This window comes from Caretta caretta, chromosome 27 (assembly GCF_965140235.1).
Source record: "Caretta caretta isolate rCarCar2 chromosome 27, rCarCar1.hap1, whole genome shotgun sequence".
Lineage (NCBI taxonomy): Eukaryota > Metazoa > Chordata > Testudines > Cheloniidae > Caretta > Caretta caretta.
Genome location: NC_134232.1, coordinates 1,727,594 through 1,754,958, shown reverse-complemented (window position 1 = coordinate 1,754,958; position 27,365 = coordinate 1,727,594). Strand labels below are relative to the sequence as shown.

At 58.7% G+C, this 27,365-nt stretch overlaps 1 protein-coding gene across 11 annotated transcripts in view; it reads left to right on the top strand.

The window, feature by feature from the left end:
* FMNL1 (formin like 1) overlaps positions 1 to 27,365 on the top strand; it is a 74,162-nt gene that overhangs the window by 6,423 nt on the left and 40,374 nt on the right. For 8 of the 11 annotated variants that reach the window (XM_075123537.1, XM_048829754.2, XM_075123543.1 and 5 more), the window contains exons 2-4: positions 15,608 to 15,691; positions 21,209 to 21,322; positions 22,931 to 23,004. In XM_075123537.1, the coding sequence (XP_074979638.1) occupies positions 15,608 to 15,691; positions 21,209 to 21,322; positions 22,931 to 23,004 (272 nt within the window). The remainder of the gene's footprint in view (positions 1 to 15,607; positions 15,692 to 21,208; positions 21,323 to 22,930; positions 23,005 to 27,365) is intronic. The other 3 variants (XM_075123538.1, XM_075123544.1, XM_075123542.1) reach the window with 1 other exon arrangement.

Here is a 27,365-nt window from a genome sequence, read left to right as displayed (position 1 = left end):
CAGGGCAGGGCAGGTGAAACCCCCGATGCAGGTTCTACAAACTCCCTTTCTTCACCCAGGCAGGGTTTGTTTCTTTCTCCTCCTCAGATCTAAAAGCGACCAGCAGAATCCAGGTGGGGTCATGAGGTAGGGAAGCGATTTGGGCTTGTCTGAAGCCCCAGGGAATTCCAACCCCGTTACCAGGGAAAGCAACAACCAGCTCTGTGAGCTCACTGGGCTGTCTACACCAGGCCTGCGCAGTGTTCGTGAACAGTGGGTTTGCTTCAGTGAATCAGAGCACGTCCATTTGGCCAGTCTCTCTGGCTCCTGCTGCACTCTTGTAGCCTGCCGCGTTGGAGCAGCTGTGGCCCCCACTGGATCTTATCATTGGTCCATCTTGCCTGGCCTCCTACGCTCACCACACCAGTCCAACCAGTGGACCAGCTGGGCTCCAGTTCTCAGTTTCCAAGTGCTCAGCACCCACAACTGGGACCAGATTCTCCACCGAGCTCTGAGCCCACTGTGCTCTGCTCTTCTGAAAAACTGGCTCTTACTCTGGTGCTTAAAATGGGAGCTGAGCACTTTGGAAAATCTGGCCCGGAGGAGCTCTCTTGAAGACTCTGGCCACAATCTAATTTAAAAAATAGCACTGCACAAAATCGGTGCCACACATGTTGAATGGATTAAAAGCTGGCCAACTGATAGATCTGAAAAAGGACTTGTTAATGGGGAATCGTCATCCAGCAGGGGTGTTTCCAGTAAGCTCCCACAGGGGTCTGTGCTTGGCCCATTGCTAGTCACTATCTGTATTGAGGATCTGGAACAAACTATAAGCATTGCTGGTAAAGTCTGCAGATGAGACACGCTGAGCAAGTGGTAAACAATGATGGGAACAGGTCATTCCTACAGAGTGATCTGGATAACTGGGTAGGATGGCCTCACATGCACAATGTGTGTCTTCATGCAGGTAGTTAGAAGGTCAGACCCCTCGGAACAAAGAACGTAGATCACACTCACAAGACAGGGCAAAAAGTCCTTCTCCAAGGGTGGCTTATTCTTTCAGGGATCAGCATAAACTGTGTCTCCACTAGGAACACAGCAAGCCCTTCCAGGTGCAGACCAGGCCTAAGGGAGCGAATGCAATCTGTGCATGTGGAGGGAGGGAGGTGAAGGTGCATTGGTATGGCATTGGTGAGACTGTTCCTGGCTGCTGTGTCCAGGGCTGGTGTCCACCCTTCAAAAGGGATGTTGACAAATTGCTGAGAAGAGACCTGCAGCCCAGCTTTAGGGAGAGAAACTGAAGAAGCTCAGTGTATTTAGTTAAGGTTGAGAGGTGACATAATTATGGTCTGCAAGTCCCTATGTGGGGAGATTTCTGATAGCAGAGGGCACTTTAATCTAGCAGACAAAAGCATAACGAGATCCAGCGGTGTGGAGCTGAAACTAGAGAAACTCAGATTAGAAACAAGGCACAATTTATAACCATTAGAACAACTGACGTAGGGTTCTGTGGCCTGGAGCCTTTACATCATTGGGTGTGTCTTTCTCACGGCCCCGCTCTGGCTCAACCAGAAGGTCTGGGCTGGGTGAAGTTCTCTGGCCTGTGTTATACAGGAGGCCAGACCCAATGAGCGCAACGATCCCTTCTGGCATCACACGCAATGATTCTCTTCTCCAGCCCAGGCAGTGACCCATTCCTGCCATTCTTTTATAAGGCTCCTCTGCAGCTGAGCAGCTTGACCCATGCTGGGGCTGAGCGCTGCAGACTCCCCCTCCTACCAAGCCCAGAAGTTACTGAACAGGTTAGACCTATCTGCCCCTCTGTACAATCCTGCACTGGAGTGGGTTGGGGTGGAAGGAGCTCCTGCTGCTTGGCAGCCCTTCCCTGGTCATACTCCCTAGCACCTGGACTGGCAATGAATCTTGTCCCCAGTCACCGTCCCTGCCTCCTCCGCACGACTGCCCGCCCTGTCTGGCCGTGCGGCCCCGCCCTGACCCGTGGGCTCTCTGCCGGCTGCCTGGGCGGGCGCTGCACCTGGGCCTGTGAGGTAGCGGAGGGAGCGCGGACCTGGAGCCGCGGGGGGTGTGGGAGGGGGTGTGAGAGGCTGGGACCGAGGGTGGCTGAGCAACCACAGTGACTCCATGTGCAGAGAGAAGCTGCTGCTTGCTCTTAAAATAGAGGTGGGAGCAGCAGGCGCCTGCTCTGTCACAGCAACAAGCTAAGCAGCCTCCAGCATCTTAGCAGCTCCTTGCGTCAGCCGTGGAGCGCGAGAGGCGGGTTCTCTCCTGGCATCAGGGTCCCGGGAGGGCCGAGCAGACCCCATAGCTGGTGCTGCGGGTGGGAGGGGGGAATGCTCCAAGCCTGGGGACCTGCTCGCTTCCGGCCCCCGGAGCCTCACCTTGTAAGGGATGGAGACCTGACCCAGGGAGCAGAGTCAGTGGCCTTGGCTTTTAGAAGCCTGCGCTGGTCAGCCCGGGCCAGGGCAGGGGCTGCCTGGCTCTGCGTGACGTTCCCACAAAGTGGGGGCAGCTCTGGACCTACCTGATCTGAACAACTCACTGAGCTGGAGCCAGTAGGTGTTGCAGTGAGGAGCCGGCCCTGAGGCCAGGTTAAGCACCACCAGAGACCCTGGGCAGGAGGCAAGCCGGGCCCTGCTGCCAGGTGAGGCTCCTGTCAACCCTGAGCCTGGGGCAAGGCGACTGGCCCTGCTCCTCAGATGGGGTCAGTGGGTTTGGGGCCAGAGGCTGCTCAGCTAAGCCCTGGCTTTCCTTGCGGGCCCAGCCCTGCTGCCCCCCGACCCAGCTGAGCGCCGTGAAGGCATGGGGGCCTTGGGAGTGGCTCGGCCAGTTGCTGCAGGGGGGTAGATGCACTTTATTCTTTCTTGGGGGAAAATGTGCTGAACAAATTCCAAGCTTGGGCAGGGAATTGGAGTCTGTTTCTGCCTCCCCCATTCCCCTGGGCAGGTCGGGGTATCCTGCCCCAGCAGGGCTGAGGGGGGCGTTTCTATTCCAGTAACACTAGAGGCCCCCAGTGAGATCAGGGCCCATTGTGCTGACACTGCAGACACAGGCGACCTGTGGCCCCTCAGGCCCCTCAGGCCCAGCGATGTGCCCAAGGTCACCCAGCAGCTCAGTGTCCAACTCTGGAATAGAACCCAGGCCTCCTGATGCCCAATCCAGGGCCTTACCCACTAGGCCATGGTGCCACCATAGCTTGCATGGGAGGGAAGATCTGACTCTTGCACCTGCCATGTATTCTGAGTGGTCCGGTAAAGGTCTAGGTGGGCTCCAGGGGTCTGTCTCCCCACCATTGCTGTCGCCTACTGCAGAGGCAGCCGCCATGCTGGGGAGTGCAGCAATCGCTCCCCGGTGGCTTGTCTCCGTGGGGCCGTTGCAATTGGATCTGTTGGGGCCTGGGTGCAGGATGCCTGAGAGCAGGGGTCCAGCAGGGTGGGGTGAACAGGACAGGTTCCTGTCTGATCCTGGAGCAGGTCGAGAGACAACTGGAGCAGTGGCAAACCTGGCAGTGGCAAACCTTCAGCCTACTTCAGGGAGGAGTGTGAACCATTGCTCCAGCCGTACTCCGCTGACCTGGGGCCAGGACTCCTGGGTTCTGTTCCTTTCTACCATCCTCTGTGTGACCGTGGGCCCATCACTGCTCCTCTCTGGGCCTGGATCTCCTCTCTGTGCCATGGGGACAATCTCCCTCCATCCGGGTGAGTGTGAGAGCTGACCATGGGCAGGGATTTGAGAGCTTCTGATGGTGACGCTAGTAGTGAGAGGCAACGCGAGGCTCCTGCCTTTCAGACACAAGCTGGGCTGGTGATTATTCCCGCACCAGATCTGGGTGCGGTTCGTGCATCTCTTGCTCAGTGTGAGACGCGTCTTTCCTGCTTGTGCTCGGACTGGCTCCAGCTGAGCCGCTCCTTCCCCCGAACCTCGGGAGATGGACTCTGCGAGGCTGCCCTGTCCCTCACTTCCCAGGGCAGAGCCCCCTCCCACCGCACATGTCTGCCCCTGCGCTGATCGTCAGGGTCACCTCAGGACCAGCCCTGAGTTTTTGTGGGTCTGCCCCACATGCTGGGTGGAGTGATGCCATTCTAAAAGCTTGAGATGGAGAAGGCCTATTGGCTCATGGAGCCACCCCCCTGCCCCCAAGCAGGAGTGGTCCCTCTTGTAATGTGCTAGTTTTAAATGTCCCGAGCAATGGAGGCTCCACCAGACAGAACCCTCCGCCTCAGCTCTCTTCCCCCGCGTGGCGATTCCTGGGGCTTCCCCTGCAGGAGCTCTCTCCCAGGCCCCAGCTCCCTCTGCCTCCCAGCGTGAGGCTCCGATCCCCGGATATCCTGGGTGACGTTCCCTGGACGCACCTGCCACTCCCACTTGGCAGCAGTGACCCTGGCTCCTGATGCAGGGCCCAGCCCAGGAGACCTCTGGGTCTATACAGCGCCACGCATCTCATGGCTCAGCCTAACCTGTCCCTTTTAACTTCATCCCCCATCACGTCTACCTGCACCATCCCAGGCCCCCAGTTCATCCCCCTGCCTCCGCGGTGGAATTTGCAGTCACTCCGCTCTGAGCACCGTGTGCTGTTCAGAGCTGTACCACGGCATAGCCTCCCAATGCTCCCGCGAAGCTGGGGATCAGCCACCCTGCCCCACGCTGGGATGTTAAACAGCTGCCATGCTCAGCCCTCAGCAGTGGCTGCATTTCAGTGCTAGGGGATGTGCTCCGTTTGCAGGGAAAGGCATTGTATAAATGGAAGTGCTTTGACAACTGTTCTCCCCAGAGGCAGCATTGACTTCTGGGCTCCAGAAATAAGCCGTGGTGCCCTGGGTGGGGCATCGGGTCAGGGAGGGTTAATATGGCACAGATGGCAGAAGCCAGCAGTGATTAGCCTAGGTGGATGAATAACCCCCAGTGATTAGCCAGTTAGGCCTGTCTCCTTGCTGGTCCCTGCCGTGCTGGGGCGCAGAGTCTCCAGAGTGGATCTGGTTCGTCTGGTTGTGGGACAATGTATTGAAGCCGTCAGTTCGTCAGCCAGGCCCAACCCTCAGCTCCCACTTCCCCAGCCCCGGGGGAAGGGAATGAAGGCGGCCATCCACACAGGACACGCCTAGTGCTCAGCCAAGCCTGCTCCAGGTGCCCTGGATCCAGCTCTGCTTCTTTCCCCTCTCGGCAGCTAGAACCATAATCCCTGCCTGGGGCCAAGCAGGCCCAGGCCAGGAGCACCTGCATTTCAAGGCCATAACCCTTCATTGCCCATGGCCGTATGCCCCCGGTTCCTGTGGCCCAGCACCTGTGGGGCTGATCCGAGCACTTGAGTCTCTGCCCCTGGGGCCAGGACTCCAATCCAGTCACCCCTGAAATAAGTGGGGGTCTCTCATCAGTGCCCAGTGCAGAGATGGCTGCATGCCAACAGCACGGTGCCACTGGCCCCAGCTTCCCGGGAAGGTCGCTCTGGGCTCTGAGAAGCTCAGGGCTGCAATAGCGGGTGGAAGCCAGCGTAGTGCTGGCCAGCATTAGCCGTGTCTCAGTGCCACGGGCACTGGGCCGGCTAGGAGGGTTTATGGAACCCAGTCACCAGCCTCCGTCAGCTGAACCCTTCAGCTCTGATAGTTGGCCAGCTGCTTTCCCTCCTCGCTGGGCAGCCCCCACGCGGGTAGCAAGTGCCTCATCCCAGCCCTGGTGGGGAGTCGGGGCGAGTCCTTTTTTCCCCTCTGATACTCCGCCTGGCACCATGGCAGCAGCATGGTCCCTGCCAGGTGCCTCCTTGGCACTGTATCAGGAGGGTTGGCGGCTTGTGGGGGAGTGTAAAGCCCCCCCCCCCCCCCGATTCGGGGGCCAGAGGCTCGTCTTCATCCCTCCTGCTCTGCAAGGGGCCCGGAGCCCAGGTGGTTGCATCTGCTGAATAATCCGCTCCCTTCCTTGGGGAAGAGCTGAACCTTGGGCCATCAAGAATGCAGGCAGCGGCTGCGCTGCCCGGTGTCCGGCGTGGCCATGGCAGCAGCAGGCAGAGCCCAACAGCACGTGGAGGGTGGGCGCAGAGCCAGCGGCATCGTGCAGTACGGCACCTCGGGGGAAGGAGGCCCCTGGAGCTCGTTTGGCCACGCAGTCCCTATGCACAGGGCCCATACGGCTGGATACTGACCAGCCCCAGGGGCACAGGCAGTCAGGAGGGTGGAGGAGCTCATGGGCATGTTACCGGGCCCAGTTTGTAAACAAGCCAGGGGAGCGTCGGGGCTGGGGGGGCCACAGGAGCAGGTGCTGAACCTGTGGGGCTTGTTGAACCGGTGCGGGGGGGGGGGGGGTCGGAGGCCCCTCTGCATAGCTTGGGGGCATGATCGCGGCTGGCGCCCAACAGGGCCCTCGGAGTCCAGTGTCTCCAAAGGGCAGCACGGGGGGCTGGGGTGGGGACCCATGAGCATCCCCAGAGTGGGGGGTTCTGGGGACTCCCCCATGAGGAGTCTCCCCTGGGGCTGCTGCTGTACTGGCCCCTCCATCAGCATGAGCTGGACTCTGGCCGCAGTCCTCTCCATGCCCCACTACTCCCGCCCACGACCAGCTCCTGGCACCCTAGGGTGCTCCTGCATTCTACCCCCTGCCCTCGCCCAAGAGCAGGCCAAGGCCCCTGCCCTGGGAGTTCCCCCTCTCCCCAAGGTGCCAGGAGCATGTGTTTCTCGACGGGAAACCGAACCCACAGGGAGGGCCCGGCATTTTCTCGCTCTGCTTCTCGTGCCACAACTCGCTGAAGCCACCCGTGATGGCAGCCAGGGGAGCAGCAGGGCGGCTGCTTCCTGCCCCTCGCTGCCTGGCCGGCCTCAGGGGCACTGGGAAGCGGGAGGGAGGGGGACCCCCCACGAGCCGCAGCCACTGCCCAGCTGCTCCCAGACAGGCCCTGGGTGCTGCTGCCAGGCCAGGCTGTGCTGGCGGGAGGTGGTGACAGGAAACAGCGCGGCTGCCTCTGGGGAAGGGCTGGTGTTGAGCTGTAGCTGTGGCTGCCCTCCCGCTTGCCTGCTGTGTGTCCGCCCATGGGTGGCTTCCGTGTGATGGGGCCTCTGCGTGTGCTCCAAGCATGTGCCTGTCTCTGGGTGCCCCTGGGGTGTGCCCCAGGCATGTGCCTGTCTCTGGGTGCCCCTGGGGTGTGCCCCAGGCATGTACCTGTCTCTGGGTGCCCCTGGGGTGTGCCCCGGGCATGTGCCTGTCTCTGGGTGCCCCTGGGGTGTGCCCCGAGCATGTGCCTGTCTCTGGGTGCCTCTGTGGGTGTGCCCCGGGCATGTGCCTGTCTCTGGGTGCCCCTCGGGTGTGCCGCGAGCATGTGCCCGTCTCTGGGTGCCCCTGTGGGTGTGCCCCGGGCATGTACCTGTGTCTGGGTGCCCTTGGGGTGTGCCCCGGGCATCTACCTGTCTCTGGGTGCCCCTGGGGTGTGCCCCGGGCATCTACCTGTCTCTGGGTGCCCCTGGGGTGTGCCCCGAGCATGTGCCTGTCTCTGAGTGCCCCTGTGGGTGTGCCCCGAGCATGTACCTGTCTCTGGGTGCCCCTGGGGTGTGCCCCGAGCATGTGCCTGTCTCTGAGTGCCCCTGTGGGTGTGCCCCGGGCATGTACCTGTCTCTGGGTGCCTCTGTGGGTGTGTGCCCCGAGCATGTGCCTGTCTCTGGGTGCCCCTGGGGTGTGCCCCAGGCATGTGCCTGTCTCTGGGCACCCCTGTGGGTGTGTGCCCCAAGCGTGTGCCTGTCTCTGGGTCCCCCTGGGCATGTACCTGTCTCTGGGTGCCCTTGGGGTGTGCCCCGGGCATGTGGGCAGACCCTGGCTCATGTTATACGTCGTTTCGCTCTCTCTCGTCTGTTCTCATCACTGAGCGGTCAGGTGGGATTAGCACACTTGCCAGTTGGTTTGGCTGGGCCAAGGCAGCCCCTGGCTGCATCCCTCCCCCCCCCCCAGGGGCTGCTGCTTTGTCTCCACATCATCCCTCGATCTGCCTGGGTGACAACCCTGGAGCCTCACCCCCCATCCTGCCACCAGCGTGGGAGAGCGAGTGCAGTCTACTGACTGGGGCACCGCCTTGGGACTCAGAGACTTGGGTTCGGCTCCCAGCACCATCCTGACTTGCTGGGTGACAGTGGCTGACTCCCTTCCCCCTCTGCACCTCAGTTTCCCCTCTCTGCTCTTGTCTGTTCAGGCTGTGAGCTCCTTGGGGCAGGGCCTGTCTCTCTGGGTGCCTTTGCACAGCAGCCCCTGGGCCTGTCTCGATGCCCCTAGGCTCATGCTGCCACCCTGAAAATTGCCGTATGGATGGTACAGCTCGGGCTCCGAAGCCTGTGGGGTGGGGCGTGGGGTGTGGGGCTTCAGAGCCTGAGCTCCAGCCCAGGTCACGGCTTCAAGGCGCTGTCTGCACAGCTGTTCTGAGCCCATCAGCCAGAGCCTGTCTCAGCCTGGGCTCGGAGGCCCGCTGTTGCGGGCTCTTGCTGGCTGCGTAGCTGTACCCATGTGTCTGTTCCGTGCCTGGCATCATGGGGTCCTGATCTTGGTGGAGCTCTGGGTGCTGCTGGCATACAAATGCCAGCATGTCCAAGGCTGCCCTTCTGGCTCCCTCCCTACCCTGCCTTCCCTCTGGAACAGTTTCTCTGGGCTGGGTCAATGACTTTTGCCCTTGGCCAGGCAGGACCCCCTCTGGGCTAAAGGCGCTGGCGTAACCCGATTGGAGAGGGTCCTCTGGTCCAGCTCAGACCAGAGTCTGAGCCCAAGTCTTCAGCCACCCCCAGCGGTGCCCTGTTTCCTGAGGTTTCAAAACGTGTCTGAACCACTCTCTGTAGGACACACAGGGCCCTGCAGTGGGCATCAGGACTCCTGGGTTCCCAGCTCCACCACTCACTGTGTGATCTGGGGCAAGTCATGGCCTCTCTCTGGGCCTTGGTTTCCCCGTCTGTAAAATGGGCTAATGATGCTCGTGACCAGAGATCAGTGGATGAGAGTGCTAAAGCAGTGCAGAGCATTCTGATCCTTATTTATGTGAGGCCATGGGTGCCTGGGACAGGGCAGAGAGAAGTAGGGTGGCAGCCCCCTGCCTGGCACAGCGAGGTGCGTGTGTTGGGGTGGGGCTGCCGGGGAAGCCTGGGCTGAGATCGGAGCCCAGTTGCCTCGTTATCTGCAGCCCACACAGCAGCTGAGGGAACGCAGCCGGGAAGGAGCCAGATGGCTTAGGTCGGTGTCCCCAGGAATCCCAGCCCAGCACGGGCTGGTGCCTCTCTGGCACTGCTGTGGAATAGGGCCAGCTTCCCACGCAAACCTTGCCCTGTGTCCCCCAAGTGGAGCAGTGTTGCCAGCCCAACGAGCATCGATTCCTGTGCCAGGCGGGAGCAGGGGAGCCGCCGCTGCCTTCATGTCTCAGGCTGCCGACTGAAGCGCAAGGGACCCGCTGTCGTTGCCAAATATAGGCCAGGTTTCCCTGGGGAGGCAGCTGCCTGCTCCACAGCCCTGCTCTGCGGGACCTCAGGTGACTGCATGCCAATCGGATCAGCACAGAGCTCCTCGGGCACTGGAGCCTGGATTTGGGGCAGAGCTCCTGGGGGTCGGATCTGGTGCTTTGGTGGCACAGCCCACTGGAGGCCCCCTGCCATCCCCCCGCCACCCCATGGCCCTGCCTGTCTGAGGAGTGGCAGCAGGGGTCAGAGTTAAGATCATTGGGGAAGGCTGAGCTTTTTGGAGATGTTGTTTTAGGCTCTCTGCAGACTCAGGCAGTCACATTCCGGTCACGTTTTTCAAGCTTTTTCTTTACATCTGCAAAGGCTGGAAATGTAATGTTTTCAAATGACAGCTGAGATCCTGGGGTCCTAGCCACGGGCCCATAAGCCCGATGATTTAGTCCAGTCCTGGCTGCAAACTGTATTGAGCACACATATGGGAAAGAGACATGGTAGGAGCTGCTGGCTCTCACTCCTCTGCTCAGGCCATTACATCAGCCTCTCCCTGCTGGGTCACCAATGTCCCTCTAAACAGGAAAAGTGGTGCACAATGGCCCATTTGTGGAATCGGTATAGCTGGGGATTGCACTGGTTAACTGGCAACAAGAAGAAGTACTTTTTCACACAGTGTACAACTAACCTGTGGAACTCATTGCCAGGGGATGTTGTATAAGCCAAAAGTATAACTGGGTTTAAAAAAGAATTAGACAAGTTCATGGAGGATAGGTCCATCGATGGCTATTAGCCAGGATGGGCAGGGATGCAACCCCGTGCTTGGGGTGACTCTAAACCTCCAGCTGCCAGAAGCTGGGAGTAGAAGACAGGGGTGGATCACTCCAGAATTGCCCTGTTCTGTACAGTCCCCCTTGAAGCTCTGGCACTGGTCACTGTCAGGGACAGGATACTGAGCTAGATGGACAATTGGTCTGACCCCATGTGGCAAGTCTTACGCTCTTATATTTGTATTGCAGTGGTCCCCAGAGCACCCAGTTGAGATGGGGCCCTACTGTGTTCACTGGTAACAGTAGGGACCATGCGGCACAAAGACTCAAGGGGCACCTGGGAGTCTGGACCCCCAGGCTGGGGTAAGCCACCAAGGCTTGGGTCCCGGCGCTATCGACTGTCCAGACAGCATGTACAAAGGTGTTAACTGGCAGTCAATTCACTGGAGTTTAAAAACTCCTATGTAGGCAATTGCCTCTGTTGCAGCTCCTTGTTTGTAGTAATAATACTGACCTACATTTATAGAGCTCCTTTTATCCCAACGCACTGTGCCATGTGGAGGGAGGAATTGCTTCACCCAGCACTGAAATGCAGCCACCTCTGGAGTGGAATGGGCAGCTGCTTAATAGCGCAAAACAATGCAACACGTTAGTTTAGGACAGGAAGTGAAGAAGGATTCCTTATGCAACTGAAATTGCTGGAAAGAGCTAGGGGGGCAGGAAGTAATCAACCAGACTGGCACTTGGCCCGGACACCAGGGTTAACTTGTAGGGTGCTGTGGGATTTTGAATGATCACAAGTGGTCGAAGCCTTGGTGCAATGTCTCATCCAGAAGACGCCCCCCCAGCAGTGCCAGCCCCACCTGGGGAACACCCTTCCAAGTGCTGACCGGGGCGATGCCCACACAGCTGTTGAGATCTGATGAGGGGGCTGGCAGGCATGGAGCATTCAGTCGGTTTACTGCCCTCTGCTTGAGGAAGCTTTGCCTCATTCTCAGCTCCCCCGGCCCGGTTATTGCTCCACATGCCTGGGCAGGGACACCCAGAGCATGGTGCTGTGCCCAAGTGCTGCCCTCTGTTCCCAGGGGAGGATGTAATGGTGTGCTGGCATGGGTGGGGTGCACAGCTGGGTGCCCTGAGCCCACCTGAGAGCGCGCAGATGTGCTGACGGCTCCCTGCAGGATGGCAGCTCCAGACCAGGGAGGAATCCAAGCAGGGTCTGATCTGGAGGCTCGGGGGGGGCTTAGGCAGCATGTGCTCCTCCGCTCCTGAGGCGATGGGCTGGTGACTTTCAGGTCTAGGCGATGCCAGTGCAGCATCTCGCTTGCTGAGGGCTTCACGTCCAGCAGCAGCCCAGGCAGCCGAGTCTGGGCCAGAGGCCAGTGGGGAGCTGGCAGCTCAGCTGGGAGCTGTGGGAGCACAGATGGCTGCTTTCCCTAGGGCGAGCCAAGTGGGTGGGCAGGCTCCAGTTTATTAACAGTTGCGCTTTGGAGGCTACATGAAGCACAGCGAGCAAGCTGCCCACAGCAATTGTGATGAACAAAGCCCCGGAGTATTTCTAGCACATCCCTACGAGGGATGGCAGCTCTACGTTCTGTGGGCTAGTGCTCGGGCTGGGAGCATGCCGACCTGCGAGCCCAGCTGGGCTCCTGGATCCTTAATGGAGCCCCCAGATGTATTGGAAATGGGAGAGGAGGCCAAGTGGGACTCCCTGAACGGTTGGGAGTTAGGGATCCTAGCCCCAGCAGAGTGGGGGAGGAGGGGCTGGTCACTAAGCCAGGGCAGGAACCTGCCCTAAAAGGCATTAGGACAATTAGGAAGGTGGCTCTCTTGGGACAGGAACCAAGTGCCCAGGTTCAGAGCTGCCCCGTGTCCATGGGGCCCTCACGTTGGTTTCAAGTCCCGTTGACCTGCCTTCCCTGGACTGGTGAAACGGCAGGGGTCTGCCCAACTGCGTTAGCCACCCCTGGATGGTGGCACCCAGCAGCTCTCCTTGGTCAATGACATTACCCAAAGAGGGGCTATGATTGGCGGGTGGCATTGCTCTCTCTCTGCTGGAGCGAAAGCCCCACCCCTTGCCAGCCCCTCCCGTGCCAGGCTCCACAGCCAGGACTGTGATGCGTAAATCTCTCCCATCAGGGTATCTCCGCTTTACAGATGGGCAGGGGAAGTGACTGGTTGGAGACAGGAGTTCTGGCTCCCAGCCCTGTGCTTTAGCCCCAAGATCATCCTGCCAGGGCTGGTCCATGCTGGGAAACGCCACGTTGTCCGTGAGCGACTGGGCCGTTAAACGCTGCGGGTAGGCGGGGGCGGTTGTGTGTGACGCTCAGGGAGCTGAAGGCAGCCCTGCCTGCCCGGAGTGCCCTGTGCTGTTACTTAGCGGACCGCCTGACATGCCGCACTCGCCCTTGTGTCCACTGCTTCCTGGGTACCAGGTGGCACCGTGCAGCATAACCCGCATCCCCTCTGGCTGGTGGGCGCCGTGGGGATGGGACCCATTCCTTAGGAGAGCGCCCAGTGCAGGTGCAGCATGGGCTCTCAGCCGGCTGCTCTCAACAGCAGCACAATCCTGTTTGGTCACCTAGGCAGTGAGCGCCGGGGCTGTTGATTGTCTCAGCGAGGCTATTTCTATTTCTAGCCTCGCAGCCTGCTCTGCTCAGCTCGGCTCTGCGTGGCTGCGTGAGGGAGGGAGGAGAGCCCCCGCCAGATGCTCACCCTCGTGTTTCCAAAGCAAAGGGACCGAATGAGCCAGCACGGATGGGATGAGTGTGGAGGGGAGTGAGCTGGATCCAGTGGGACCTGGCTAAACCCAGCTGTGCCTGGAGCAAGGCTCTCCCCAAACCCTGGGATGCCTTTCTGCCGCAGGTTTCCCCACTGCTGGAGAATCCCTGAGCCCTCTCCTGAGGTGGCTCCGTGTCCTCGGCAGAATCTCATCTCCTCTGAGTCGCACACACTGTCTCTGGCAGCCTCATTCATCCCGAATGCACCACAAAGGGCACTGAAGTGCAGTTAGCGGGTGGTGAGATTTCCGCTTCACGAGTGGCTTGGCAGGTTTCCTCCTGGATGCACTCCTCTCAAGTGAGCTGAGTCTCTTTCGCTTTGTTCTTGAGCAGTTTTGGTTTTAATCCCAAATCCCTCTGGGAGTGTGTTTCCTCTCATTTCTCATTAGCTGGGCTCCTAGGATGTTCTGTCCATGTTGCCCAGGCTTTGCAGCCTGGTAGCCTGATGACTTAAACTATATTGTGTGAAATGCCATGAGCATTGGCTGCCCTCCACTTTGAGCACTGTGAGAAATCTACAGGCACTTCACAGCTGTCACTGTCACCACTCAGAGTCATGGCAGTGGTGGGGCTAGAACTCAGATCCTCCTGCTCGCAAAGCACAAGCCCTGAGCCCTTGGGCTAAAGGAGAATCCCTGTTGGCAGTGTAGGGTCTATGACCCCCAGGGGAGCAGTTCTCAGTCCATCCAGTAGAGGGCGCTGGTTTACATAAAAACCCGCCAGCTCATCGCATGATGGAGGTGCATCCCTGGAGCACCACGTGCCATTGTTCCTGCCTTCCTTGGGCAATGGCGCTTTTCCTGACAGCTGCCCCTCCCTGGGGCCTTAGCTCCTGTCTCCTTGCTGTTTGTGGGGAAAAGTGATGATTTGCTTTAGAACCAGGAAAATAACCCACACCCTGCATTAAATGTCTGTGGGGAACTGTGGGCTTCATCGCTCGAGCAGGATCTGTGGCCCCGTCCCCTTTTAGTGCCCCTCGGGGCTCCTTTCATGGCTGCAACCCCATTGCCGCCCTGAGTCCTGGCAGGCTGCCCTGGGAGCTCCAGAAGCCCCAGGGCAGGCAGGTCTGTGTGCTCGGGCTCCATCTTGGATGCCAGGGTGGAGCATGGACTGCTGGGAGCTGTAGCTCAATGGGCCCTGTGCTGGAAGGGAGCAGGACTTTGGCCTGGTGGCTTCCTCGCTGGGTTCCCGGCACCAACACTCAGGGAGCGAGCTGCGCATAAAGTAACTTGGTCCGGCCCGAGCCCTCCCCCAGCACAGCCGAGCATAAGGAGAAGTGAAGTCCCGCGTGCTACCTGTTTGGAAAGGGGAAGTGAGGTCATGTCCTGTTCCCTCACACGCGAGGCGGGGGCAGCCTCTGGAGAAGCCAACCGTTTGTGCCCAATTACCACACGAGCTGCCCAGGGCCCTCGCTGGCTCCCCGTCTCTCCAGATTGGGCCCTAACCAACTGCCCCGGGATGGGGAAGCAGGAAGGAGCTGGGTTGAGCAACATCAGTGCTGGGAACACTGCAGCACGCAACATCCTGCCGCTGAGCTAATGCCTCTAAACAGACACCGATTTCATGGGCTGAGACCCATCACGCGGCTGTACACGGCTCTCACATAGTCTCTTGGAGGGAGAGCGTTAACCGCCCTTAATGCAGCCTTTCAGATGGCAAGGGGCAATGTTCACTGGCTGCAGCTGGGGCCTGGGAGCCAGGACTCCTGGGTTCTACAACCCACTCAGTCACTCACTGTGCGGACTTGGGCAAATCACATCCCCCATCAGTGCCTCAGTTTCCCCGTTCTATAAAATGGGAGCTAACGTTACGGACCCATCAGGCAGGGCCAAGCTGTGAGGCTTGAGTAGCTGATTGTAAAGCGTCCAGAGACCCCCGGTTAAAACATGCTGTCAGAGGGAGTCTGGGCTTGTTGAGACGGGTGATGGGGAGCTTAAATCATTGCACTGAAACTCGACTTGGCTTTATTGATCCTTGTGTCCCACACAGGCCGCACCCCAGCACTGAGCGAGCGCCTGGGGTTCTGGCCTGGTTCTCCCCCCTGCCCCCCCGGCGCCATGCGCAGTGCAAATCCCGAGAGGGCATGGGCCGACTCCTGAGTTGGTGGTGAGGAGCACTGGGGGGGGAAGTCCTCAGGACACTATAGGCTGAAGCTTCTCGTTCTGCAGCCAGACATTAGAGTGGATGTCGGAGATCTCCACCTGTCCAGGACAGACTGTCTGTGTCTGTGCCGGGGTCCAGCTGGCAGTGGCCATGCTGGGCTGGGAGTCTGTCTCTCTGAGACCTGACCAGGCCAGGCAGCTCTGGTTGGTGATGGAGCAACCCAACCACTTCCTGACTTGGAGCTGGAGCTCAGGGGCTCTGTCCTTGGAGGTGGAAGGGTGGGGTGGGGTGGTGGGGATGCAATGCTGGTAAGAGGGTGGAGGCCTGAGCTCAGCCCCTTGGGTACAGGGAACTGGAGGAAGATGGGGTGACATCACCCAGATACCTGGGATGCGAGGGACCCTGCCTCGTCCAGGTTGGGCCTAGACACACAGATGGATAGGACTCAGCCCTCCCCACACAGGGGCTCTCCTCCTTCATCTGCTTCCCTCATGGTCCTGGCAGCTGGGATGTACCTCGCCCAGCGCCCACTCCTGTCTCATCCTGTCTGTTTCCCCTGCAGGATTCCATGAACCTGCCGCCCGACAAGATGAAGCTGCTCAGCCAGTATGACAGCGAGAAGAAGTGGGAGCTGATCTGTGACCAGGTGAGACTGAGGTGCCTAATCCAGGGAAGTCTCCAGGAGCTGCGGGCACCCATACGCCACCCCCCATGGCCACCCTAGCACCTGCTGCCAGAGATTCAGCTCCATCCGTTACCCACTGCTACACAACACTCACGGCAGGAAACTCACACCCAGACACTTCCTGTGTTGCTCAGGTTGGTACCTGATCACGGGCGTTCAGTCTGCCGCTTCGCAGCATGACTCACGATAGTGGGGCCGGAGCGGGAGAAGTCACGCTCATTGCTTCAGCCCACAGATGTTCCAGATGTCAGGGGAGGTGCTAGGCCGGCAGCCTCTGCTCCCAGCTGGGACGGTCTGAGGGCTGGCTCCCCTGCCAGCAGTTCGCAGTCATTGGAGGTGCCTGCAGAGGAATCTGATGGGTTGAATCCTCTGAAGCCAAGGAGGAATCCCAGCGGTTCCTCGATGAGTCATTTCTCTCCCCGTCTGTCATCTCTGCACCCAGCCAGTCAGTTCCTTATCAGCAGAAAGATTCATTCCGCTGCAGGGATGGGCTTTCTGCCAGAGGCCGTTAGCTGGGCCTCCACCCAGGCTCAAGTAGCCTTTTCCTGGTGATCTGCAAAGAAAGCTGGGGGTTGATCCCCTCGCTGTGCGTTGGTGCTGAGAGGCCTTCGGGAGGGAGCAGGGACTGGGCATGTGTGTGCACTAGTTCTTATCCGGTTCAGAGGGGTTGGGGGGAGCAAGGCCCAGTGCTTCCGAGGCCTGCCGGATGGGGCCCTTAATGCCTGCCAAGCGCTTTGAGGATGCAAACGCCGTGTAAGTGCTGAGTATTATTAGAAACCGGTGAAAGATCAAATGCCTCAGAAAACCCTGTAATTGATGCATCTCACTGGAGCGACTGCTTCCCTGGGGGAGGGGCTGGTAGTTTTTGCTAGTGACTGGATATTTTAACCAGTCAGCCTCTGCACTTGCTTCTTAGCTCAGGGGCTCTGGTGACTCCAGATTTTGCTTTGGGGGGGTCTGTGTTGAGCGAAACCCTCAGGTTTGGGGATGGGGGTGGGATGCTGAGCTTGCGAGCGGCGAGGCCCCAGGCTCACTCAGGTTGGCAGTGACCACTGGGCATTGCTGCCCCAGGGCTGCCTTGTTTCTCCTGATGGGCAGTTAATTTGGCTCCTGCTCCTGGGGGCCATGGAAGGCATGACAAAGCCCTAATCATGGCTGAAGACAGGCCAGCGGAGAGGCTGTAGGCTGGGTGGGCCATGGAGACTGACCTCCCTGTCTACCTTCGGGCAGTCCCTGCAGGTTCGGGGCTCAGTGCCCTGCTAATTGTGCTGTCCCTGCGCTCTAGATAAATGGAGGCCATGGGCTGTTCACCTCAGGGCTCACCCAGCACAGTCATCCCTGGCCCTAGCCCAGAGCTCTGCTCAGGGGTCCCAGGGCTGTGCAAAGGCAATGGGTGTCATCACCCCTTTCGCCTGCCTGTGGTCTGGGGGCCTGAGTCTGACCAGAGCTTGCTGGGCCATGTGCTCCCTGAGGAGATGGTGCAGGGCAGGAGTCATCACGTGCTGACTGGGGATACTGCGCAGAGGAGGCTCTTCTTGGCTTGTTCCATGGCCAGAGCCTCAGGGCCCTGATTCTGTCTCTATCTCCTGCCCATCAGTGAAGCCCTGCAAGGGTGCCAGGAGTCCAGCATCTCAGAGGGGGCTCGTGCATTCCTACATCCCAAGGCCGGAAGGGACCATCCAGTCTGATCCCCTGGATAGCAGAGGCCAGACACCTGCCCCACAGTGATCCCCAGGGCAGGTCTTTTAGAAAAAACGTCCCATCTTGATTTAACAATTGTCAGGGTTAGAGAATCCACCTTGCGAAGTTGTTCCAAAGATTAGTTACCCTCGCGGTTAAAAATTTACACCTTTCCAGTCTAAATTTGTCTGGCTTCAACTTCCAGCCATTGGATCGTGTTACATCTTCCTCTGCTGGATTGAAGAGCCCATTATCAAACCTCCGTGTGCCAGCCTCTGTCCCCAGGACTGTTCTGCTCTGCTGCAGTCACTTCCCTTCCCTTTGCCTCAGTTACCCCATCGATCTACCAGGAAGGAGAAGTCCTGAGGCACTTGGATGAAAGGGGATCTCGATGCCTAACCCAGGCCAGCAAAGTGTGGCTCAAGCTTTTAAATCCAGTGGTCCCAGTTCAAGCCCCATAGAAGGATCATCATTAGAGAACTATATGTTTCTGTTATGAAGGGTGCGTCCACACTCAGACTGCTACAGTGGTATAGCTGCAGGGGAGACAGTGATGGGAGGGGCTCTGCTGTCAGGCCTGGTCTACACAGAATCATAGAAGACTGGGGTTGGAAGGAGTCCTCAGGAGGTCATCTAGTCCAACCCCCTGCTCAAAGCAGGACCAACCCCAACTAAATCATCCTAGCTGGGGCTTTGTCAAGCTGGGCCTTAAAAAGCTCTAAGGAAGGAGATTCCACCACTTCCCTAGGTAATCCTAGACCTCCCGCACTGCAACTTGAGACCATTACTCCTCACTCTGTCATCTGCCACCCCTGAGAACAGCCGAGCTCCATCCTCTTTGGAACCCCCCTTCAGAGAGTTGAAGGCTGCTATCAAATCCCCCCTCACTCTTCTCTTCTGCAGACTAAACAATCTCAGTTCCCTCAGCCTCTCCTCATAAGTCATGTGCCCCAGCCCCCTGATCATTTTCATTGCCCTCCGCTGGACTCTCTCCAATTTGTCCACATCCCTTCTGTAGTGGAGGGACCAAAACTGGACACAGTACTCCAGATGTGGCCTCACCAGTGCCGAATAGAGGGGAATAATCACTTCCCTCGATCTGCTGGCAATGCTCCTACTTATACATCCCAAAATGCCATTGGCCTTCTTGGCAACAAGGGCACACTGCTGACTCATATCCAGCTTCTCGTCCAGTGTAATCCTCAGGTCCTTTTCTGCAGAACTGCTGCCTAGCCACGTGTCACGGAGTTCCTGGGCGATGCTCTGGAACTGCTCCCCATGAAGTCAGTCAGGACTCTGGGGTAGTCGCCTTTCTGTGAGCAGCCTGTCTTCAGGACACACAGCTCACACAGCTTCCACCTTCCTGGGTCTGACCTCGGAGCATTCAGCATCCTCTGCCTCTCCGTGCGCTTCCCACAGCGAGTCCGCTCAGGCGGTGCTCCTGGGGAAGCCAGAGGGTCCTGCACCCCAACTTCGCAGTCAGACGTGACTCTCAGCCAGCCAGTAAAACAGAAGGTTTATTAGACGACAGGAACATGGTCTAAAACAGAGCTTGCAGGTGCAGAGAACGGGACCCCTCAGCTGGGTCCATTCTGGGGGGCAGTGAGCCAGACAACCACGTCTGCACTTCACTCCATGTCCCAGCCAGCCCCAAACTGAAAAACCCCTCCAGCCCCTCCTCCTCTGGGCTTTGTTCCTTTCCCGGGCCAGGAGGTCACCTGATTCCTTTGTTCTCCAACCCTTCAGCTCTCACCTTGCAGGGGGGGAAGGGCCCAGGCCATCAGTTGCCAGGAAACAGGGTGTCGGCCATTCTCTGTGTCCAGACTCCTGCACACACATGCCCTCTAGGGCACTGCAATGATCATACACCCTTACCCCACCACCTAGATACTTAAGAACTGCCTAGGGGAAACTGAGGCACCCCCACACTATTCAGAGGAAACATTAAGAACAGTCCCACTTCGTCACACCACGTGGTTAGGTTGACGTAAGTTGCCTTGCATCAACCTAGCCATGGAAGTGTCTTCATTTAACTGTGGGTCCTGCTGACGTAAGTGCCTCTCTACGCTGGTTTAGTAATGCCACTTCCCCGAGCGGTGGAGAGTCACGGCCACTGTATGTAGGTGGACAGTGTCAGTGCAGACTCTGATGCTTATATGGAAAGGTGCTGACTTTCAGGAGCCGTCCCACGATGCCCCCCAGTGACGGTATCCGCGCGACTGGTGAGGTTGTGCACCGCCAACACAAGGAGCCAAGCGTGCACGCACAAGCAATTTAATAACTGCAGTGGCTGGATGCCGATGAAAGTTAGGTCGATGTAATTTTGTGGTGTCAACATGGCCTGACTGTAGCTAATCCACCTCCCCAAGCAGCGGTAGCTAGGTCAGTGGAAGAACTCCTCTGTGGACCTAGTGCTGTCTGCTCCGGGGGTTAGGTCGGCACAGTGATATCTCTCAGCAGTGTGGGTTTGTCACGCCCCCAGAGATGGAGCTAGGCCCATGTACGTTTTCCGTGTAGACCAGACCTAGGACAAGTAGCTCTTAAAATGAGTTAACATCTGTGTGCCCAGTATCTGCAGTGACACTAGATAGCAATTGATTGATGGGCACACTGCTCACCGGCTGGTGTCAGGCAACAATCTCTCTTGCACAATATTATACTGTGGGGCAGGAAGCAGGCCCAGCGCTGTGCCCTGCCGGGGGAGGGAAGGCAGGTCCAGCGCTTTGCCCCGGGGGAGTGGGGGGAAGGAAGGCAGGCCCAGCGCTGTGCCCTGCCGGGGGAGGGAGGCAGGCCTCGTGCTGTGCCCTGCAGGGGGGGAGGCAAGCCCAGCGCTGTGCCCTGGGGACGAGGAAGGCCCAGTGCTGGGCCATGTGAGGGAGGGAGGCAGGCCTGGTGCTATATCATGGGATGAGGAAGCATGGTCTGTGGTTATGCACAGGACTGGACATCAGGAGATCTGGGTTCTAATCCCACCTCTGCCACAAACTTATCCTTGGGCAAGTCCTTTAATTTCTCTACTTTGTAAAATAGGGATAATATTCACCTAATTCGTGGTCAGGGCTTGTGCAGCTTTATGGACGAGTGCATGTAAAGAGCTTTGAGAGCCTGGGTTGGAGGGGATAGGAAGGTGCGGCATACTATAACAGATGTGGCCTGTGAGGTTTACAGAGCATCCAGCTCCGGGCACTGCTCATCCTTGGCTGGGCAGGACTGGCAGTTGGAGGTGGTGAGACTGGAGACCTGGCTAGAGAGCGCAGTGGTGTGGTCTGGGGCAGGGGACTGCAGGGTTATCACAGGCAGCGTCTGTGTTCTGTCTTCACTGGCGTAGCTTCCGAGCTGGGGAGGGTCCCTGTGAGTCCCCCGCCCCCATGCAGCCACAGCACTACATGATGACAGGTGTCTGAGAGTGGCTTGTTGGCCTATGGCAGCTTGGTGCCCTAAAGAAGAGGGCTGGCTGTGAGTTCTGAGCCAGGCGGGCTCACTTGCTCCCACTCAGCATGGAAATCCTGCCGGATCCTGGCAAACGTCCTGTCTGTGTAAAGCCACTAATTCCCCGTCTGGCTAGTTCCCAGGGGCAGACGGCCTGGGCAGCAGGTCACTTCCAAAGAGCGAGTCTCTCTCCCTGGCCCTATTCAGCCGTTTCTCACGCACATCTCAGACCCCTGCAGTCTCCTCAGCGTCCCGCTCGCTTGCGGGTGCACTTGTGCACACGCTGAATCAGTGCTTGGGGCTGTGTGTTCTCCTCCATCGTCTGAGGAAGCTGGGCCTGAATGTCTCCCTTCTCCCCCATCCTCGCAGGAGCGGTTCCAGGTCAAGAACCCCCCCTCTGCGTACATCCAGAAACTGAAGAGCTACTTGGACACGGGCGGAGTCAGCAGAAAGGTGACCTCCGATTGGCTGATTGCCATGGCGGTATTATCCTCCCCTTTTATTCTCCCCTCTCCTTTGCCGCCCCTTAGCTTTTGTACCGCAGTCGAGAGCCGAGGTCCCCGAAATGGGGTAGTGCACCCCCAGGGGCACAGGAGCTGTCAGAAGTGGTGCACTGTAGCAGGGTGGTCTGTCCTCTGTAAGGGGGAGGAGAGCCTGGACCAGACAACCCCTTTCCATGCCATGAGCCCTTCAAGGACACAGGTATTGCAGGGTGCAGCGGACTACCTGGGGGTCGGGTCAGGTGGCTACCTCCTTCTGGCTGGCTGGCTGGCTGGCTCCCGGGAGGAGAGGGAGAGCAGAATTACAGGGCAGCAGCAGCCCAGGAGAGAGGGTCCCGGGGCTGGGACCCAGAGGAGAGACTGGGGGCTGGGGAGCCTGCCTGAGTCACAGCATAGCCCCCAAGGATCGGTGGGGGCCCCAGAACCAGAGGGAACAAGTGGGGGAGCAAAGGAGGCTCCCTGGAGCAGGGCTGGCAGCTGGATACTGGCGGGCTGGGGAAGCTGGCTTGAGTCACAGCACAGCCCTTAGGAGAGGGGCTGTGGAATCGCTTGGCTGCGAGGAAGGCATTTAGTCCAGGGACCGGGGCAGAGAGAGACCCATGGGAAAGATGCTCCAGAGGGGTCGGGGCTGGGAGAGCTGCCTGGCTCAGAGGAAATGGGAAGGGAGCCCTGGAACGAGGTGAACTGGAGCTGGAGCTGCCTGCTGCCAGTTGAGGCCCCCTCACTTCCAGCCAAGGTTCCCTCAGCTCCCTATGCCTCCCTTCTGAGCACTCTCTGGCCTTTTACACGCCCACTCCTTCACACACTACCAGCGCCCCTCCCCACAGTCTAACCTCATTAGAGCCGGTGGGAAACAGGATTCCCAGCTCACAAAACTTTTCCTGATTTCAAGAACTTCCCCATTCTGCATCGGGATGAAACTGCGACTTTTTGTAGTTTTTTTGTGTGGAAAAACCTCAGAGAGACACCTCCCCCCTTGCCATCCCCCATCATTCCAGAATAGCCGGTAGCCTGGGGTCAGGGTACTCCCCTGGGATGTGACAGCCCCAGGTCCCAGGGCTTGTTCTGAGTCAGGCTGTTCTGGAATGAGGCTGTGTCGCTCTCTCATTTTGACTCGAAATTCCATCCTGGGCCCGAGGAACCTTCCTTACAAAAGTTTCGTTGAAGCTGGGACGTTCCTGCGAAACAGATTGGCATTTTCTGATGAAAAACCATTTAGTCAAAAAATTTCCAACCCCCTCTAAACCTAACGTCCTGTAGCCCTCCCCACCAGGCACCCCCAGCCAAAAGGCCTTCTCTTCTAGATTCCCCCAGGCAGATCTCCACCAGCCAAATTTGAAACTTATTTCACTTTGACTGTAAATACTTAAGTCTGTTAAGGCCTAAAATAACTGTGCACAAAAAGGGGATGCTGGCATGAGGGAAGGCAAGCATCTGTTCTCAGAGGGTGGTACATGGACCAGAAATGTTTGGGAATTGCTGCTCTAGAGGTTATTTGGAGTTAACACAGGTGGTAAAAGAGAAATGAGGCTGCGACCTGGCCAGTGATGTGGCAGATCTGTCTAACTCCCCTTTGCTTTTTGAAACGCAGTTTAAGAGGCGAGTGCAGGAGTCCACACAGGTGCTCCGAGAGCTGGAGATCTCGCTGAGGACCAACTATATCCGGTGAGAATCTGATGCCCAGGGTTAGTGCAGATGACTGTCTCCCTCTAGTGGCCGCTCCCAGCCTGCATGTGGCTCAACTCGCGATAGGGCTTGTGCTTTGGGGGCTGCAGGTCTGTGTTTTAGCAGACAAGGGGTGTTGCACTCTTGCCTGCTAATCGCTGCAGGCCTGCAAGGAGGCAAGAAGCAGGAGCTGCTACCAATGCTAGCCGGAGGTCTGCTTTGGCTGCAGCAGCAGAGCAGCTGGTTTTTGAGTACAAAGGTCCCTGGTTCACGACCCGGCAAGGGTGGGTTCCTGCCATGCTCCATCTGCTGCTGCTCCTCAGCTTGGCTATCAGATGTCATAACTGGTCGTGCCGTGTCTGGGGGGGTGAGCCCTGTGGGGAACTAGGGATGGCCCCCACTGAGTTTGCCTCAGTGCTACCATCCCACTGCGAAAATCTCATGACTGTGGTGGTGAGGCTTTTGTGGGCCCCTGGCTGTCTCCCAGCCCCATCCGGATCATGGAAGATCCAGAACAGGTGCAAGTCTGGGTGGAGATGGGAACTTCACTCCTCTGAGGGTTAGAAAGCTTTGCCTAATTTCAAACCTAACCTTGTTGATGGGCAGTTTATATCCCTTTGTTCTTGTGTCCACACTGGCACGTCTGTGGCCCCAGGCTTCGTGCAGAAGCCTCTCTGAAGTTACCTGGAGTGCAGCGTGTGATGGGCTCTCAGGATCAGACTCAGGCTGGGTGGGAATGGGCAGTGAGGCCTGGCCGGCCCAGTGTCTGCGCTGCCAGGGTGACCTGGAGTATGTCTACTGCTAAATCTACCCCCGTGCTGTGGGGCAAACCCACTGGGTAGTGCTCTGGCAAATGGGACCCAGCACTGATCTGGAACTGTTGTCTGAGCATGGGGCAAAAGCAGATGGGCAGTGCCCCTCCCTGATCGTGGGGCTGGGGCTGTCCGGTGCCATCTGGGGCCTGGCCCAAAGCCAGTCACGTCTCAAAGCAATGGAGGCAGTTGGAGGCGTCTGTGGGCGGGTCCTGTGGTAGATGGGCTGGGGGTGACGGCAGCCAAACAGGAGACAAGCGGCGGGGTTGCATGGAGAGCAGGAAGGCAGGTCTGGGGGTTCAGGCATTGGGTTCTGAGACTCAGGCAACCTGGGGGCAATTTCCAGCCTTGCCACAGACTCCCTGCTGGCCTTGGGCGAGTCCCCGCATGTCTCCGAGCTGCCATCCCCCACCTGCGAGATGGGGTGGCAGTGATGGCATGCCTGACCTATGGCTCAGTCTGGGGAGAGCTCTGAGATTTTGGGGGCCAGGCGGAGGGACTTGAGCTCTCAGGAAAAGAGTAAAAGGCTCCCCCTGGAGCAGGGAACCTGTGAATAGCCATGCAGTGGGGGAATCAAGAAGAGGGACTGCTGGCTGCCCTTGGGGGATGCAGCCACACAGCAGGGCCCTGATGGAAAGTGAACCTCTCTGCTCCTGTGAAGCCTGCCCATGCATCCAGCCAGGCCTGACCAGGCTGACTCGACGCCACCCATACCCTCAGAGGGCTGCGTCCTAACTCTGCTGTCCGCCCTGAGTGTGGGCGGCCTAGACTAGTGGGGAGAGAGCTGGGATGGGGGGGACGCAGCCTTGCCCTTCCCCACAGCTCTAGGAAGGGAGCAGATTACTTAATCCCAGGGCTGTGGCCCGTGTGTGAGAGGGGCAGAGCCAACATGCTTCCAGCCCACTCTGCCCCTCCCAGTGGCTGCCCCTGTGCTCCCCATTGTCACGGAGTCCCCGGGCGATACTCGGGAACTGCTCCCTACGAAGCCAGGCAGGACTCTGGGGAAGTCTCCTCTCTGTGAGCAGCCTGTCTGCAGGACACACAGCTCACCCGGCTTCCACCTTCCTGGGTCTGACCTTGGAGCATTCAGCATCCTCTGCCCCTCCGTGCGCTTCCCCCAGCGAGTCTGCCCAGGCGGGCTCCTGGGGAAGCCAGAGGGTCCTGCACCCCAACTTTGCAATCAGACGTGATTCCCTGGATTCAAATTCAAACCCTTGGCTGTTACAGGAGCAGGGCCTGGATCCTGTTCCAAAGAGACACAGTCACCCCACAACAGGTTCTCACAGCTGATATCCTGGAGAACCCCAACAACTAGCCATCCCCACCCCTCCTGGGTCTGCACAGGGATCTGGGCCGTAGGCAGGGCGAGGGGCTTCACCCCTAGGACCCTCATCCAGCTCACACAGCCCCTCAGCATCTGATGAGGCTGCACCACCCGGGGCCTGACACCAGTTCTCTCTGTCCCAGGATCTCGCCACCCCAGGAATGTCTCCCCATTGACCATCACCTTCCGCTCCCAGTGGGGGTCCGAGGGGCCTGAGCCCAGGAAACTCCACACAGACATATAGGTTGGGGTCAGGAGTGGGAGCCTGTCCCCCTCCCCACCCATCTGGCTGACGGAGTCTATGGCCTTGGGACCCAGCAAGGGAGCTAGACACCGGGGCTTTTCCGCAGGGTCCCCCTGGTTCAAATCTCCAGCCTGCTCAAAGGCAGTGAGGTGGCATCCACATCCCCCCCTCCTTAACCAGGGGCAGCAATTTAGTCTCGAGGTTCCCTGCGGAACTGGCCCCCCGGGGTCTATCCCCACTCACCCCTGGGAGGTCCCCTAACCCTCTCCGCTCCACCACTGCCAGTTCATGCTTCTGCAGCTCTTTCTCAGGCTCTCGCTGTCTCTCACAGTCCTCTGGCTCTCTCGGACTCAGCTCCAATCCCGTCCATCTCCGATCCCCCGATGGGGAACCCGATCGCGAAGACCCCCGTCTGGTCGGGGACAGGAGTCTTGGCGATGCCTGGCTCCCACTCCAGCTGCTCCCAGATCCTGCTATAGCCCCATTTGGGGTCAGGGATCTGTTCCTTAGAGCGGTCATCCTCCTCCAGCTGCACGATTAACTCTGCTTTGGTGAACTTTCCAATGCGCAACCCTCTCTTTCTGCACAGGGCTACAATGTCCTTCTTAAGGAGACGGTGACAGGCCATCACTCCGCTCTTCCCAAGTTGTTGTGGACTCACAGGCCCGTGCGTTCTCAGCTCCCCACGGTTTCCAGGGAGAACCCCTAGTGTGCCAGCCCTTCTCGAGGTCACCACCTCTTTGCCAGGGTCGAGCTGCAGACTCCTCCGCCCCTTGGACTGCTCGCTGCAATCCCCAGGGGAACCCTGTTACTGCAAAAGTCCTTCTCTCTCCCAGGGCCAAGCCGCAGGCTTCTCCACCGCTGAGACGGCCCACCACAGTCCCCAGGGGACCCCATTACTGCACAGTCCTTCTCGCTGGTCACACACTCCCAGGGGTTAACCGCCCCCCGAAACCGCTCCTCTCCGAGCCTTCAGCAGGCCTGGTCCTCGTCAATCCCCCTTCATTTTACTGCTCCCCCGTCGCTTACTGCAGGAAGCGCCATCCATGGGGTGCAGTACATCCCACCTCTGCCACCAGTTGTCACGGAGTCCCCGGGCGATGCTCGGGAACTGCTCCCTACGAAGCCAGGCAGGACTCTGGGGAGTCTTCAGGACACACAGCTCACACAACTTCCACCTTCCTGGGTCTGACCTCGGAGCATTCAGCATCCTCTGCCCCTCCGTGTGCTTCCCACAGCGAGTCCGTCCAGGCGGGCTCCTGGGGAAGCCAGAGGGTCCTGCACCCCAACTTTGCAATCAGACGTGACTCTCAGCCAGCCAGTAAAACAGAAGGTTATTAGACGACAGGAACATGGTCTAAACCAGAGCTTGTCAGTGCAGAGAACAGGACCCCTCAGCTGGGTCCATTTTGTGGGGCAATGAACCAGACAACCACATCTGCCCTTCACGCCATGTCCCCAGCCAGACCCAAACTGCCATTCCCTCCAGCCCCTCCTCCTCTGGGCTTTGTCCCTTTCCCGGGCCAGGAGGTCACCTGATTCCTTTGTTCTCCAACCCTTTAGCTCTCACCTTGCAGGGGGGAAGGGCCAGGCCATCAGTTGCCAGGAAACAGGGTGTCGGCCATTCTCTGTGTCCAGACCCCTGCACACACCTGCCCTCTAGGGCTCTGCAACGATCATACACCCATATCCCACCACCTAGATACTTAAGAACTGCCTAGGGGAAACTGAGGCACCCCCACAATATTCAGAGGAAACATTAAGAACAGTCCTGCTTCGTCACACCCGTCACAGCTGGGTTCAGTCTGAGCAGGGGTAGCCACAGGGCTGGGTCACTCCGGCCCGAGGGGAGGGCTGTGGGGAGAGAAGCACCAGCCTGCAGCTGGGGAGAGACACTCTAGAAAGGAAGCAAAAGGAAGAAAAGAGAAACGGGCTTGAGGATGGCGGTGCAGCTGGGCTCTCCCTGCCTGATCTCCCTGGC